Source organism: Ptychodera flava, unplaced genomic scaffold (assembly GCF_041260155.1).
Source record: "Ptychodera flava strain L36383 unplaced genomic scaffold, AS_Pfla_20210202 Scaffold_82__1_contigs__length_521545_pilon, whole genome shotgun sequence".
Taxonomy (NCBI): Eukaryota; Metazoa; Hemichordata; class Enteropneusta; family Ptychoderidae; genus Ptychodera; species Ptychodera flava.
This window is the reverse complement of record NW_027248404.1, coordinates 410,350-427,671: the sequence shown is the minus strand read 5'-3', so window position 1 is coordinate 427,671 and position 17,322 is coordinate 410,350. Positions and strand designations below refer to the sequence as shown.

Here is a 17,322-nt window from a genome sequence, read left to right as displayed (position 1 = left end):
AAAAATTATAACTATGAGAGTGCGAACAGAAGCAAGGCTTGGTCACCGTCCGTGGTTGGAGGGACTATGACTTGGTACATTGGTTTGGGACAAGGTGACTTTGTCACCATGTAATCTCGACCACAACATCTCATTTTTTACATCCATTCCCAAGTCAACCTCATTTTACGTCCGTGATCATATCTCCAATTACTGAAGAGATTATCTGCTACTCTTTCCATGTTCAAATACACCTCATTCTGCCAATCTATGCCTCAAATTCAAAGACGGACTGGCTAAAAAATATAATGTGATGAACTATGCAAGCTATGAGTCTCCATTGTAAAAAATGACGGCTGGCATGCATCCGCACGTAACCACAAACAGTGATAACTAGTGAAGCCAAATTAAGGCATCTGTATTGCAGTTTAGCTACACCATATACCTTAATGGCTACATCAAGCCCAAGAAAAGTGAATAAAAATTGTACATTTTACCAAGACGACAAAGTTTCAAATAACATATAAGCATATTGTACAATTACTGTACGTGAAACAATTACTACCTTGCATAATACAGATCGACCTGCATACCAGCAGCACACTAGCATGATTACCGCTGCTGTTTAAAATGTGTTAATAATCAGGCAAAGATCATTGATTACAAAATTTTGATAGGTAAATTCAAGCCATGAAAATACATCCAAAATACAGGAATGAATATAGACTAATTTAAACCATACAAATTCATGGCAAATACATGATGATACAGATTGTATTTATAATCTGTATTAAACTTTATTATCTGTTTTACAATGTATTTGTAACAGTGCATATACAGGTATATACAGGCAAAAATACAGGGCCTGTATTTGTGTTTCCTATAGTACTCTGTATTGCCCTTTATTTACATGTATTTACCCTAAATGCAGACTAAAATACGTTCCTGTATTGGCCTGCATTATAGGGTTTCACCCAGCGTACACATGCACATACATACATACGTACATGCATACGTACGTACATACATACATACATGCATACATACATACATACATACATACATACATACATACATACATACATACATACATACATACATACATACATACATACATACATACATACATAAATTTCTTGCGATGGACACACCCACCCTTGCAAGAAATTTCCTGCAACTGACAAGTTGACACGGGTAAGAACCCAACAGATATTTCATAAAGAATGAACTTGTGGCAATGAAATAATGACTGTAATTTGACTTGAAATATAACGAAATGGCTTTTGCTTGCATATTTGCACATATTTCCATGGAAAATCATATTAAAGGATATATTATATATTAAATTTAGTTATTTCCATAAAAATATCTTAAACTATCAAGAAAGTTCAACCACCTTTGATCAAATCAGAAATTCATGGTGAAATTATCAAGTACAGCAGAACTGAATTTTATAACCAGTTATTTAAGTGGAAATATTGGAAAAAAGTGTGGTTTTCGTTAATTGGGAAATTGTTTTTGTGCTGTTATACATACATACATACATACATACATACATACATACATACATACATACATACATACATACATACATACATACATACATACATACATAAATTTCTTGCGATGGACACACCCACCCTTGCAAGAAATTTCCTGCAACTGACAAGTTGACACGGGTAAGAACCCAACAGATATTTCATAAAGAATGAACTTGTGGCAATGAAATGACTGTAATTTGACTTGAAATATAACGAAATGGCTTTTGCTTGCATATTTGCACATATTTCCATGGAAAATCATATTAAAGGATATATTATATATTAAATTTAGTTATTTCCATAAAAATATCTTAAACTATCAAGAAAGTTCAACCACTTTTGATCAAATCAGAAATTCATGGTGAAATTATCAAGTACAGCAGAACTGAATTTTATAACCAGTTATTTAAGTGGAAATATTTGAAAAAAAGTGTGGTTTTCGTTAATTGGGAAATTGTTTTGTGCTGTTATACATACATACATACATACATACATACATACATACATACATACATACATACATACATACATACATACATACATACATACATACATACATATATACATGCATGTACACGTATAATTAAATAATTTAAAAAATAAATTAAAACATACAATACATACACACAACATATACACACACAGACTACCAGATATACAGACAGAAAAACTGCATATATCCATACATATTATACCTACATGTACCTAAAATATGATACAGGCTAGCCATCACTCTGAATTCCATAAGTACTGGAATATGTACAGTACAAAGTGCTGCGATAACTATAGCTAGGATATATTCAATGTGAGTACCAGATATGAACTGAAAGTGCTCACGTGTTTCAAATGGCTGCGTGGTGTTGATTTCGACCGTTGTTTTCAGGAGTCAGAGGCGATCTAAAAGGGCGCAGTACAGAGAAAGATATAGATTTGCATTGCCATAGCTCCCAATCCTGGAAAAACCTCTCCGATAAGCAATGAAATCAACTAAAAACGACAACAGAGTTGAAATACGGGTTTCTAGCAATCTTTCTTGTGATCTTATGCCTTATGTGAGATATTGGACTGCAGGCGGGCGAAGATTGCATTACACGCGCCAACCCAAACTCACTGCATGGACATCACATTTACGAAATCGAAGTCCAAAAGCAACTGCATCCATGTTAGAATAAGATAGGTTTTCAATCACACAGGAGCATATCGCCACAAATTTGCACAGATAGCGTTGTACTGGCATTGAAGAAAGGTACATGGAACCCGGGCAGTTTCCTTCGCTATCGATAGGAAATGCATTAAGCGAGACACACTTCCGGGTTCGTAAAAAACGAGGATCCCGTTTACAGGCGCTCAAATATAACTATTGCTTTGATACTTGGCAGAGGCGTATATGTTGTGATGCTGTGAACAACGTACGAGGAAACAGACTTCTGAAGGTAGCTCGCTTGGGGAACAGGTCATTCCGCCCCTGTCCGCTTTGACCACAGTAATTTACACTGGCTTTGGTCACCTCGTACCAAGTCACTTCGACCCCATCACACTTTTCAAGTTACGTGACATTTACTGAATATTTAACGCAACTTTGCTAGAGAGAATTTATGGTGTTTCTGTGTTATAGCTGTTTGCTTTGAAACGATAATTTGGCTGAATATGTTTGCACCAAGGCCTAGGGTCTTCATGTCCGCGGAGACAATTCAACAAGTTCCGCAACAAACCCAAAGCAAACTTGAAAATATCAATAAAATGGCTTCACAAAGGCTGAAATACGCGATACTCGATGAAGTATGAAGTTCGTGAAATGAAATCAAATTGACAAAGTTTGTCTCGGGTTGTACGACTTGAAAATTCTCCAGACTGTTTTTTTCCCGTACAGTGCAGTATTTGTCAGTGACAAATCTTTCAAAATACATATTTTGCGATGAGCTGGAAATTTGATTAATATCGAGTTAATGTACATAAATATTCCATTATTTACTCGGACACGTTTATTTTCTAAATTTACAATCTGCGGACTACGTGTTGAAATACATTGACTGCCAATTTGATTAAAATCAGATGTAGAGTACGGCGACGTCTTCTTATGCATACGCGGTATTCTCTCGCAGTCGCCTCTCATCTCACGACAGCAAGAGAATACCGCGTACGCATAAGAAGACGTCGGCGTACTCTACATCTGATTTTAATCAGCTTGATTGACTGGTCATGTCAACGATCGTTTCTACCTCTGCAGAGTTTCTGTACGCTGTACCTCGATCACGATAGTGACGCTATATAGCTTTGCAGTATTGCAAACATCATAAAATGGCCATCACGTCTAACCATAACACGAATTGTCAATCGTACACATACCAAAGCCTATCCCGGAATTCGTTTAACGAACAACCTCGCCTTTTAATCTGACACAGTTAGAACTAAAAAAATGCTTATAAAGGAGAACAAACATACTTTTATGGACAACGGCGAGCACGTTTCTTGGCGAAGCAAAATCAAAACACGGCAGAAGTACATGATGTAGGTCACGGCCTTGGACTCTGTGCACGAACCTGATTGGACACTTCAATACGTAGGACCAAATATTCATAAGCACTCCATATTTAGGGTCGGGCAAGTGATTATGCCATGAGGCTAGTGTGGAGAACGTATTTCTGGCGATCGAGCAGCGAGAGAAACGATCAATCACCAAGGGTTAAGCTAATTTACTAAACGATATTTTGTCTTGAATAGTGAGTCGAATGAGTCATAGAATATAATATTTGTAACGTTCAATACGAGGTTGAAACCAGCACTACCTCATTGTACAGCGCCCTCAAACAGTCGATCTCATCAATCGATCGTTTTTATTTGTCATACGCGGCGTTAGTGAAAGCTGTCCCATAGACAACCATGAAACAGAAAAAATTAAAAGTTTCATAACTTTATCAATATCCATGCCCACCGAAACCTTTTTAGATCTTGCCATTTAGATCCTAAAGCTGTGTACCAAATTTGGTTGACATCCCTTCAGCAGTTCTTGAGATATCGGGTATACAGATATACAGACTTACACACATACACACGCACAGACATCGGTAAACCATATGCTCACGTGTGTGAATGCGTGAGCAAAAAATGGAGAAAAATTGGAAAAATCTCTAATTTTTATTTTTTTTGGTTTCAGGTGGTAACATGCTTCAAGTGAAGATTCACTTGCAACCTGTATCTGTATGGCACTTCAAGTAGTGATTCAGATACCGATGAAGAAATGCATACATTCTTAGAACTTTGCAAAAAAACATAAGAATGGTTGACTGGCGTCTCTTTTATGAGAATTTACACAGAGTACTTGTGATAAAATTGAGGAAAATACCAGGGGTCAAGCTATGAATCTGGATGGGTTCATTAAAGATTAGGAGGAAAACTACCAGTATTGCTCATCAAGTCATGCATGTACAAAATCCATCACTGACTCATTTTCTCCTGAAAACTATTTTTGGTCAAAATAATTTGTCTGGAAACATTCTTACACAATATGGCAATGATTTGGGAAGTGCTGCACGTAGTACATACCGTATGGAAGCTGGCCAAATACATAGGAAATTTAAGATTTGGGAAACAGGTTGATTGTTGATCCAGATAAACCTTATCTAGGTGCAATCCCAGATGCAATGGTTGAATGTGAATGACATGGTGGGCGAGGGGGGGGGGTGGTTGAAATAAAGTGTCTACGTACAGGCGCTGATTGTACTTTAGAGCAGTACACTAAAGTCAAACGAAATAATGTAACTACGGATGAAAACAAGAATGTACATCTTGGATCTGGTCCATGGTTGACACAGATACAGATGCAATAGGCATTAGCTAAGGTGGAGTATTGTGATTTTGTACTGTTTTTAGGGAAACATCCGTAGTACATGTGGAGAGAATTGATTATGACAGAGCATTATGGAATACATGGTGTTTAAAACTGACAAATGTGTTCATTTCATGGATTTTCCCTAATGTTTAATGGGAAAGTTGCTTGTAGTTTTCTATTTCATAAGCTCAATTTTTGTTGTGCTTGTTCTACTTCATAACAAACTTGCTACATATGTGATACAAATTGTTGTTGTCGTTGTAATGATTCTTGAGGTGTGGTAAATGCCATATTTTAAAGGCAAATTTTAGAGCAGTAATGACACAGCATCTGATCATGACACTTAATGAGCATAGAAATCTGCTTTCATATCTATTCAAATGTACAGTGAACTCCAACACAGCTTTTAAATGTTTACATCACCAGATACTGTAATTTTACCGTTGTAAAATGCACATCACTGGAAACAGTGGCTTTACTATTGTGGGCAGCAAAGAGGTTCTAGCTCCAAGTCATGTATCATAAGCCATGAATTCTTCAAAGCTATAAAGGACAAGGAGATATTGTCATGTCATATCAAAATTCACACTACTTGCAACTCACAAACTTGTACTAAAGACATCAAAAGGCAAGTCATTCACATAAAAATATTATTACTGAGAAATAAAAAAATGACATCTTCGAAATATCTAGAACTTTTCATTTCTAACTCAATATAAGCTGTACTATCTAAGACACAATGTATCTTAACAGTATTGTTAAAGGTAATAATATGACAAAGTAACATGGAGCAATAAATGTGATATACGGCTGCAAGAGCTAGTTATTTGAATACTTAGGTCTTTTATGAAAGGTGATGTGAGTTTCTGTAAATCAAAACATTTTTTCTCAACCATATGCAAAGAAAAAATTGTTGTTCATACAAAAATATAGAAGTAGTCTAGTTTGACAATAAAACATGCACATTGTTTTTGTTGTGTGCTTTTATAGGGGTTTCCTTTTTGGAACTACATTATTGAATTTCATTTTCCGTTTCATTTGGAATATATGAATAATATCAATCATTTCTGAGAGAACCAGATATAAATACACGAATGCCCGCAGCGGCCACGACCGAAACTACCGTTTTCATTAATTTTGAGGGTACATATGCAATATTTTATTATATCAAGCTGCCATGCGCCATTTTGATCGGACGAGAGCTCATTCAAGCAATTCTTAAATAATGTTTTAGCACTGATAGCGGTTGTAAAACTGGCCCTTAAACCAGCATTTTCGAAAATTGCCCAGTCGGTACATTTGAACGTACCTATCTACACCATAGACCCTGGAGAAAAACCGAAACAGTCCGCTTTGTTTCAAAGACCGAAACTCACCTCTTGGTGAAATAAGTTTGGATCGATGATGAAAGACATCTCTGAAGCAGTGCATTTGGGTGTGATACACAAATTATTGCATTAGGGCAACGGCTCATGGACCGTGCACTTTGCTTGAGTCGAGGCGTGATAAATCCTACCCCTCGTGAAAATGAAGCTAATATTCGTTCATACACTTAAGAAAAAATTGACACTTCCTCACAATAACGGTATGTCAGATATTCTTTACCAAAGTTTGGGCTGTAACAGACCAGGGTGTCCTGACGATTTAGACCAAAACGTTCAAAATAACAATAGGATGTCTTCTGCCTGTCGACTGCGACGAAATTTGACATCAAATGCAACGAACAGTGTCAACGTCCAGCTCTCGCTGCATCGGGCAACATAATCTGCACAACTATTATGATCACAATTGCAGTCGTCGCAAGTCTGGATTATTTCAAAACTGTTTTTTTCTTAGTACAATTAACGCACGAATTATCCATCAAAATTAGATCCTGTAACTTCACTGTTCCTCTTCTGGATGCCGCGACGATCTATACGCGTATGCCGTACAGAATGAGACAAATTTTTTTTAGCATACCGAAAAAGTCAGGGCTATTGTTCATATGTAAATTTCCGAAAAAAATGTTACTTTATCTTTTGATTTGAACTCTAGCCGGTTTTCTATGTCTGCAGCAGGTATTTTTGACAAGAATAGTGTTCATGTTGCATGTGAATAAAATGCAATGTTGAAAGCGTATTTATCGAAGGATACTGTGTGCGTGTTCCCTATTTATAAAAATGCTCGGTCTCGGGCGCAGAATTTCCAACGTTCGATCTCTCAGACCACTGTTCGAAAAGTCAAATTTTTCATATGCTTGTCCGTTTTCTGCATTTCGAGCTAAAAGTGGTGAAAATACCCAAGTAAGACAACAAAGACACACAAGTTGATATAATATAATAGCAATAACCCCCTTCGCAGTCGGGTATACACTCTAAAGGAAGATTGTGATACCTGTGATTTGTGTCTGAGCAGTTTTGCAATATAAGAGATCTTCACTGGGTGGGTTGGTAAAAGTAAAGACTCCATCTGACAATCAAAAGATAGCAAAATCGATTATTTATTTTTTAATTTGGCAACTATAAATTTAAGGAATACAGTCATTAACTGCAAATACAAGACTTAAGTGAGTAAATCCTACTTACTATCAACTTACCTTGCAATGTCCCGATCTTCTTAAGAAATTAGTGTCCTTCTTATCTTTCGCCAGTCTCCTTTATTTTCTCTTTCTCTATGAATTGGAAAAAAAACTGTAGGGACACTGGATTAGCATGGCATGGTATGTGCTGGTCAATGAAAACATTGAAAGTTCTTAATGTCTTCCTGTGGGAACATGGAAACATTCCTGGGGATATTGGTAGGGACTTGTCAAGTATGATATTCGGTCCAAGACACTTTCGGCAAAGCCATTATATTATTTCTGTAGAACATGTTTGTTCCCATCGCAAAAAATGTAAATAAAAGACATGGTTCCGAGCGTAAGTTTATATGGAGGCGAACGTTAACACCAAGGACACCTTTGAAGCGCATATTCGTGCAGTAAAAATGAATATCGGGTCACAAAGATTCACTAAATGCTTGAAATCGACTTACTTTTATAAATTGTAGCATCCCGACTTACTTATAACCGTCGTTAAACACGTTTGTCCGTTCTCTATCCAAAATTATTCGAATTGTCCTTCACGCAAACTATTTGTAGGCACATTTTGACAGCAGACGACAATGATGAAATGACCAGTGTACCAATCTAATGTGATCGACTTGGACAGCGTGATGAATACAAATAGGCAATAAAATACTTACATTCACATGCAACCATCGAAAGCAGAACATTAAAAATGATGAACTAACCTATTGTGGAGACAGGTGGAATACGTTGTTGATTTCCGTGATGATGCTCAACTTCAAGTTCAAGAGACGGGCTTCAGTTGGTCTCAAGAACCACTAGATCATGCCATTCCTCAGCTGGCTCACAGACAAATATATAAAACAGACTAGCAACGGGCATTGTTCAAGGTATGAAGCGGTTACGTAAGCACTCCATGTTTATCTTGCCTCAGGAAGCTGTCGACTCTCTTTTCCGAAGAGTGCCAGCCATGCACCTTTCGTTAGTTTCCGGATCTTTGCTAATATTTAAGAGAAAGTATGTTCGGCAAAATTTGTGTTGTTATTGTCTTGTGGTGCTGAGCAGAATTGGAATCTTAGTGAAAACTTGAAAGTTTTGAGCTTCGAGGAGGTGAGTTTTACCATTTTACACTGCATGAAAACCCAATAATTTAGATGAATTCACATGAGTTGCCTGTATTATAGTATAATACACTTGAATTCACATGAATCCACATGAATACAGGTTGTTGCTGAATACAAAAAATGGATTATTGACTGTATTCATCTGTATATGCACTCTTCAGCTAAAATACAGGCAATAATCCATGTTAATACAGTAAGTATTATAGGGTTTTCATGCAGTGTTAAAAATTCCCCTCACCTTTTTATGAATATATAATAAGCGAGTTTTAACCAAATTTGAAAGTCTTTTATCGGTACTGTTAGATTGTACTCAATGGTTTACAGTCAGTAATACCGTCTCTTTTACACAATCATCAAGGTAGGGCATGTTTATGAAACTGCTGGCGTGTTATGTTTTGATTGGCGTTGAAGAAGTGTTTCTGCCCTGAGAGCTCACAAAGTAACTATGGTTGCTACGTGACTGGCAGCACAATGCCATCTCGTCGCATTTTTCGCATGATCTCGTGCAATTATAACCACAAACAAAGTATCCAAAATGTTTAACACCTTTGAAGCCCATTTTAATATGAAAAGGCATAATCTACCGAGACGACCATGAAACAAAATGTATGCAACGTTGCTTGACTGTTCTATATTTTTGTGTGGCTGGCTGTAGAACGTTATGTTTCTTGATCCCTTAGTTTAGCTGCCACTGGTTTCTTGGACGGGATGGATCCGAAGAATGGCCCACATTATATAAAGAAATTTACCAGGCACAATAGTGTGACTCCAGTCGCAAGGGGAAGTTAGATTGTCAGAATCAAAATGCCGCAAGCAAACTCTTAAAAATTTATTTGAGAGCCAGGACGGTTCTCGGGGGCAACTATCGATCCACTTATGGCGAAGATATTTCTGTGATATCCGATGGGGAAATGGATGAAAAGTCACCCGGACATCCATGGGTACTTTCCTAAATTTAGGAGTGTCCTGGTGTGAGTTTTGCAGTCCTGTACTGCACACTGAAACTCGAGCATCTCTTAGCAACCACTGAATAAATTTATGACAATCGCTGATAAATATGTCCTACCATCTGTTCGGAAATACGCATACAGCATTAAAAGCGCGTGTGTACAAACTTAAACCGCACGAGAGTTTGCATTTCAAAAATCAGGCATTGATGCAAGCCTACAACAACACCTGGTACAGCACCATCAAGAGAAAACCTGTCAATGTGAACAAGACCGACGAGAAGGAACTCTGGTATACACTGTACAGTCACTTTGAATCAAAAAACCGTCAAATTCAAATACAACATCGGTCATCAAGTACGCATCAGCAAAGCCAAATGTATGTTCAAAAAGGTCTACCTTTCAATTGGACTGAAGAAGTTTTTACCATATCCGGACGGAGCTCTGATCGACCACTCTTGTACAAGTTGAAAGGTTAAGATGGTGAAGAGTTGCAAGGGACATTCTATGAGCAAGAACTGCAAAGAATGGTAAAGAAAGACAATGATGTCTTCAATGTAGAAAAGGTACTCAAGATGAGAAAGAGAAAAGGAAGGCTAGAATACTTGGCTAAGTGGTAGGGTTGGCCAGCCAAGTTTAACAGCTGGATGACTGATCTTGCAAAGGTATTATAAGGAGGTGTGCTTTGACCAATCACAGCATGTTGAACTCAACGGTCATCCTGGCCGAACACCCCTTCTTCTGGACGTTGCTAAGCAATGCATCCATGGACATCGATTTTCCAGACAATACAGTGACAGGCTATACTGTGAAATTACCCAAACACATTTCTCTGCTGGGAAACAGGGAAGTTGCCTTGATGGAAATACACTGCCCTTTCTCTTAGTACAATGTGGTCGAGGGCAGAAACTTGCTTGTGTGCAAAGATCAGGACCATAGAGAAATACTTGTCAAAATACCTGCTGGTTTTGGAAGTATACTGACTACTCTGAGGGAGCAAGGCTTACCCACAATGTCCATATGGCTTCGACCAAGCATCCAGGAAAGTAACCGCCGATGTGAGTGGGGGTGCCAGCCTGAACTTTCTCTCAGTTCTAGCTGAACTCATGGGATTTTATCCCAATACCGTCATAAGATAGCAGCGTGATGCACCTTTCATGTTCAATGTTCAAAACCTCTCTTCCCTGTATGTGTACTGCGACCTAGTGGAGGAAAAATTGCCCGGAGACGTGTATATGCACCCCAGCTGAGAATAGAAAATGTGGATGGGATCCCTGGACAGATGATCAACAGCGCCTTCAACACTCCAAACATTCTTCCCCTGAAACAGCGCGAACTTGATACAGTAGAAGTGTACATAAGAGCCGACATGGGTAAAAAAGTGCCATTTCAAGGTGGGAAAGTGATCGTGACACTAGCCTTCAGGAAACGATGTCCAACACTGCTGTAGTCTAGCAGACAGAAAATCTATGAAAGCAACCTGCACATAGAAGAAAATTTATTTGGATCATGTGGGAAGTAGAGCATCGTTCCAGGGAGCGGCCGTGCAATGTGGATATGGATTGGGTGGCATCCTCAGAGAGCTCTTCTGCGCAGCCACGCCACTACTCAAAAAAGGCGCCAAAGTCCCCAGCATACACATGTTAGGAACATGACTCAACATTGCAGGCGATGACTGAGCGGACGTAACATAAAGCATTCTGCATAAAGACGATCGCTGAAAGCTGGCAAAGACCTGGTGACAGGAAGAGGTTTGAGACAGTTTGTCTCCCCAGGCAATGGTGGTGGTATAAAATGCAGAGCACCACGCAGACGAGTCATTTCATCAAAAGCAACAGGAAAGGGATCTCCCGACATTTTCGACTGGCACTTTTCATCATGGTATTCTTCACGAACACTCCTGTGAATTTACCGAGGGTGAACTTGACTTGTTCACGGTTTCTCCAACACAGACTAGTGTGGAAAAGGGACAATGGGAAGAAGTGCTTCTCCTGACCAATATTGTAGAATCGAGACTCATCCAATGTGTGATTTCAGGCTCAGGGGAAGACTACATTGATCTGTCCTCAACACTCCTTTAGATCAAGGCTAAGATTACAAAAGCTGGTGGTGCTAACCTCGGTGCAGATGCAGCAGTGGGCCCTGTCGACGTGTGGCTCCATTCACTGCTCAGCCAGATGGATGTACACCTCGATGGCAAAAATGACATCCAACCCTTCCCCTACTTACCCTAACAGAGCCATGTTGGAGACGCTGTTGAATTATGGCAAAAGATTCTTTCAGCCGAAATATATAATGAATGGTGTCGAATTACGTGTCAAACTCAATACAAGCAAAAATGTTTTCTCCCTTGTGAGCTCTGCAGAAAATCCAGACTTCAAAACTATGGTCACCGAAGCCACACTACTGGTCAGGAAAACAAAACTCAGGAAAACAAAAGTCAGTCCATCGGTACAGCTTGGCCATGCAGAAGCTTTAAAGCAGGGACTGTCCAAGTATCCCATACATTGTTGTGTGATGAAGGTTCTGTCCATTCCTGGAGACACTATGACCTTCAATAAAGACCTCATCTTTCTGGGACAAGTACCTAAGCATGTGGTCCCGGGTCTGGTTGACAACGATGCCTTCAACGGTTGATACAAGAAGAATCCTTTCAACTTCAAACATTACGACATGACGTAGCTGGTCCCTAATGTGGGTGGAAAACAAGTGCCGACTTAATCCCTGAATCTGCACTTCACCAAAGCTGGCAGCCAATCATTCATCATGACCTCTTACTCCTTTTTCGCTGGGATGAATAAAATAGGTCGGGATGAAGGAATTAATATCAATTGCTATGAATGCGACAAAGAATACACGCTGTTTGCCTTTGGTCTCACACCGACTTTGTTTGCCGACGGAAAACATTTGAACCTGGTCAAAGAAGGTAACCTGGGCATCGAACTGCAGTTCAGATAAGCCCTGCAAAATACTGTGAATCTGCTCGTGTACGGCGAGCTGGACAACATCATTGGAAATTACAGAGATTGCAACGTCTTTTTTGACTTTTGATCCCGGATCATTCGACGAACACCATACAAGAGAAGAAATGACACCCGTAAATCTCATGGGGATCTTGTTTGCAGACCAGTACACGGCATCCTCTTTTGGTGATAAATTACCCAAGGCCAGACTCAAATCCTTTCCTGCTGCTTTGTTGCTAATGTAAATCTCAGTACCAAACCAGAAAAGCATTGGTTGGCTTTCTACTTTATGGATGACACTCATGGTGAATACTTTGACTCATACGGATGCCCGCCAGCCAAGCTCTTTCGGGGTGTTCCTGGACAGGAAATGTGCTAACTGGACCTCAACAGGCAGAGATTCAAAGGCCTCTTTCATCCGTGTGTGGACAGTACATTCTGTATTACCTATTGCATCATTGCCAAGGTTGGAGCATGCCAAGTATTATTCAACAGTTTACTGAGGACTTGACTTTCGATGACTTTCTTGTGAATGATTTCATCATGTGCAAACTTTCAAGGGAAGACCACCTATGTAAACTTACAAAGTTTAAATGAACCAATCAGGATCAAGTGCTAAAAAGGGAGCCATACTATTTTTTCTTGGACGAGTTAGGGGTCTGGTATTACAAGTGCAAGTGCACCAGAGTCCAAAATTTGGTGGAGGGGAGGGTGAGCCACAATTGCACACTTCGCAGGCAAGTCAATGGCTAAGGTGCCACATTTAAATTTAATTTTTTCGGGTAAGCTAGGGGGTCTGGTACCACCCTTGCCTCCGCACTGTGGTCGTAAAACGTGGGGAGGGGAGGGGGGGTGCGCCACAATTACAAGCTTTCTAGGCAAACCAAGGCCTAAGGTGCCACATTTTCACTTTTTGGGTAAGCTATGAGGTCCTGTGCCACATGCCACCGACCCAAATTGGGCGTGCCACTCTTTTTTGGTAAGCTAGGGGGCTTTGCCTCTTGCACGCCTATGTTAAAATTAAAACGTTATAGTTGTTTTCCGACTTTCTTTTCTAATTTACAAAATTTGAACCCGTAATAAATGTGTATTATTATTTTTTATTGTATTCACTTAGAGGGAAATTCGTTACATCAAAATTAGTGTACGTTTGCCGAACAGCAAGGTAGTAGTAAATTTGATATAGCAATAGTAAAGAAAAAACACTAAAGATTTAAATTTTTTCATTGTATTGTAAAATTCTTAAATGCTGAGTTTTGAACACTTAAACAAGATTGTTGTTAACACACCAATGTCAGGTTAAGAACATCATTGTTAATAACATGAACACTAGTCGTTCAAACTTGAACACCGACATCTACATATTGAACACGTAAAGAAGCGTCTAGCGTCCACTATTTTTAAGTGCGTGAGCTCGAAGTTGTACTTATCAAGCTTAAAAGCATCCCCATATATGTATTGAATGTTTGAAAAAAAACAATGAGTAACCTTCTTAGTTCTGTTTCAAGCTATGATTTGATGCTGCTTGAAGTATTAAATTTATAAATGATAATGACTTTAAAACCGTTCCTATTTATAGGAAGTGTACTCTTGAAAAACACTAGCAGCAGGCCTTGTGTATTCAGGTAGTCTTGTACGTTTATATCAGACTTGAATAATTAAACAAACGCAATCAGTATGACTTCAAAACATAGGTATTACTTTAAATATTTGCATTAACTTCAGAATAGCTATTTTTTTTAAAGTATCCCCTTAACTGTTTAGACCTCTATAGTTGTATTTTTATATCTTACTTGAAGAATTAATTGACGTCAAAACTGTTCATGACTTCAATGTCATAGTCCCCCGTAGTAGCTTTGTTTTATTCGGATAGTTTTCAATCGGATTCGAACCCACAACATACGGCATCAGTCGCCTTTTTCTCTTTGTCATTTTTGCGCTACGAACTGCGTTTTCAAAGATATTTGTTATATTGGTTATCATTATTATCACTTATTTTTGCTCGACTAACGAGCTGAAACGACTAGCTGCAGATATATCAATTCTCACCAAACTCTCAAAACAGACAAATTGTAAAAGTTATCGTTTTTAATTGACTACAGACTTTCATGCTTTTTTTCGTTTCGTAATTTTCCCAAACATAATTGAGACCCCTCACCTTTTTCTAAATGGTACTGCAAACAAACGGCAAAAAGTGCTTATCATGCAATTTTTGTATTATGTGAAACGCTCAACAGATATTGGTAAAAAACTTATTTTGATTATAATACATGTGAACAATGTATGTAATCGATACAAATGGCGAGATTTATAAGCTTGTATATTTTTTTCACATGCTTAATAATCCATTCAAGAGGCACCGTGGCCCAGTGGTTAGGGTAACGGACTCATTATCAGAGGATGGTGAGTTCGAGACCCGGTTCAAGACCCGGTAGGTCCAGAGTAACGGACTCACTGTCGGAGGAGGGTGAGTTCGAGACTCCAGCACGGCGTTGTGCCCTTGAGCAAGGCATTTTACTCCTCAGTGCTCCATTGGGGTTAGTGGATTATGCATACCTCATCCTGTAATTGAGCTAAAGCCTGTTGGATGATGGACTAATTTACATGTACAAAAAATAGCATGCATTCTATACGAGATAATTCATCAAACATATGTGTGATATTTATTAACACCAGGAATTATTGCTTGCAAAATCACTGAGGACATCGCGAATATGGTATGGAAGCGATTAGGAATAAAAGAACGCATGGTCAGGTCATTGGAAGAGCTTGAATTAGAGGAGAGAAACAAGAGACTTATTAAGAGATGGATGAAGAATAAGGATAGTACATTTGAAAAATTACTCAAAGATGTCGGCGCTGTCATTGAAAGTGTGCACATGGATAAGCAACAAAAAGGTGAAGACACAGGTAAGCGTTTCCAAACACATGCTTCTGGGGTAATCGTCTGACAAGGAATTAATATCGCTAAAAGTACAACAGCCTTTCAATTCTTTAATTGTTAGTAGTCACATAGAGTTGAGAAAAACAAAGCAATAAGTCAGATTGCTTTTTGAATTTCGGCTTATCGATGGCTATTATATATTATACCTATAAACTGGCACAATTTAATACTGAATGTAACCAGTGTCACTTCATTAGGGACTTACGTATCATGAAACAATGTCTCAAAATTTCGTAGGGCATAATTTCCAATGAGTCTTTAAAGGCCTGTCTTTCAGGGAGATCTACTGACTAGATCACAATTTCAGTGTAAAACAAAAGGCTATGGCACTCCATTATCCACTTACAGAATGGAACAAGCTTGATCCCGGGGATCAAGTCCCTAGCCTTTAAACCATCCACGTAAGGGCTTTGTATGATTATTGATTATTTTCATGGTTATTATCTAGAGTGTACAAGGTTCATTGATTTTTGCCCTGCATTTTATGATGTATATCTCTGTGCTTGCTGAGAAACAGAAAATTAAAACAAGAAAAATTTTGAGTGCTTGCCCCTATATATGTCGAAAAAAATCACCGTTCCGAAAAATCAATGAGCTGTAGTCACGTAAAGACATCAGATATTTATAAAACTAAATCCCACCTACTAATATGGGAGTTTGTCTTCAGCGCAAAAGGGAACCATAAATTTATCGCTTAATATATCATGGGATATTATAGTCCCCTTGTAAATCGATAATACTTGTAAGGGGTTTTCAGTATGCTACGCTTTTCTTAAAGGGTCTGTTGTGTGAGAGAGATAGAGTTACATAATAATACATGAGAACAAAGATCAAACATCATTCATGTACAGTGTCGAGCATCCGAAACACCAGTATAAACCAGCTGTCCGGAGAGTATCTGCACGACAACAGTGTGAAAATGACTCAACCAAAATCCATGCTGTAAGCAGTGGTGTATTTTGTCCAGTACATAACATGGTGTTGTATCACAGCCAGCATCGCATTTAATTTCAATCTGTATGTGTTCCGTCCCAGACAGCATTCCAACTTTTCTCACGCAAAAACGACCTGGTTGGGATTATAACACAAGTTACAATATTACTGTTCTCGATGTTTATCTACGAATGTCAGATTAATCCAATGTTTTTGACACCGTTCACAAAACTCGTACGTAATTGATTAAAATGGCTCTTCTCATCATTTGTAATGACCCCTAGGCCTATGTACTGGTCAGACGTTAAGGTGAGGCATCATGTTGCCTATAAAGAAGTTATTGACGACAAAAAAACTTTCACAATAGTACAACGGTTGGTCCGAACAACGGCTTTGAAATATTTTAGGTGTTATCTGGTTTAATGTTTTGTGGTATGGTCTGATTAAGCGCTCGTTCAGTGACTATTTTCGTATAGTAAATTCATGTTGTGCATTGTGTTGTGGCTCAGGCAAAAGC

General features: G+C 38.6%; 1 protein-coding gene across 1 annotated transcript in view; it reads left to right on the top strand.

The window, feature by feature from the left end:
- The window catches only part of LOC139128982 (uncharacterized), a 55,023-nt gene extending 48,777 nt beyond the window's left edge, over window positions 1–6,246 (top strand). The window contains exon 3 of the mRNA XM_070694661.1: window positions 4,675–6,246. Coding sequence (XP_070550762.1) covers window positions 4,675–4,736 — 62 coding nt within the window. The 3' untranslated portion in view covers window positions 4,737–6,246. The remainder of the gene's footprint in view (window positions 1–4,674) is intronic.
- The last annotated feature ends 11,076 nt before the right edge of the window (window positions 6,247–17,322 follow it).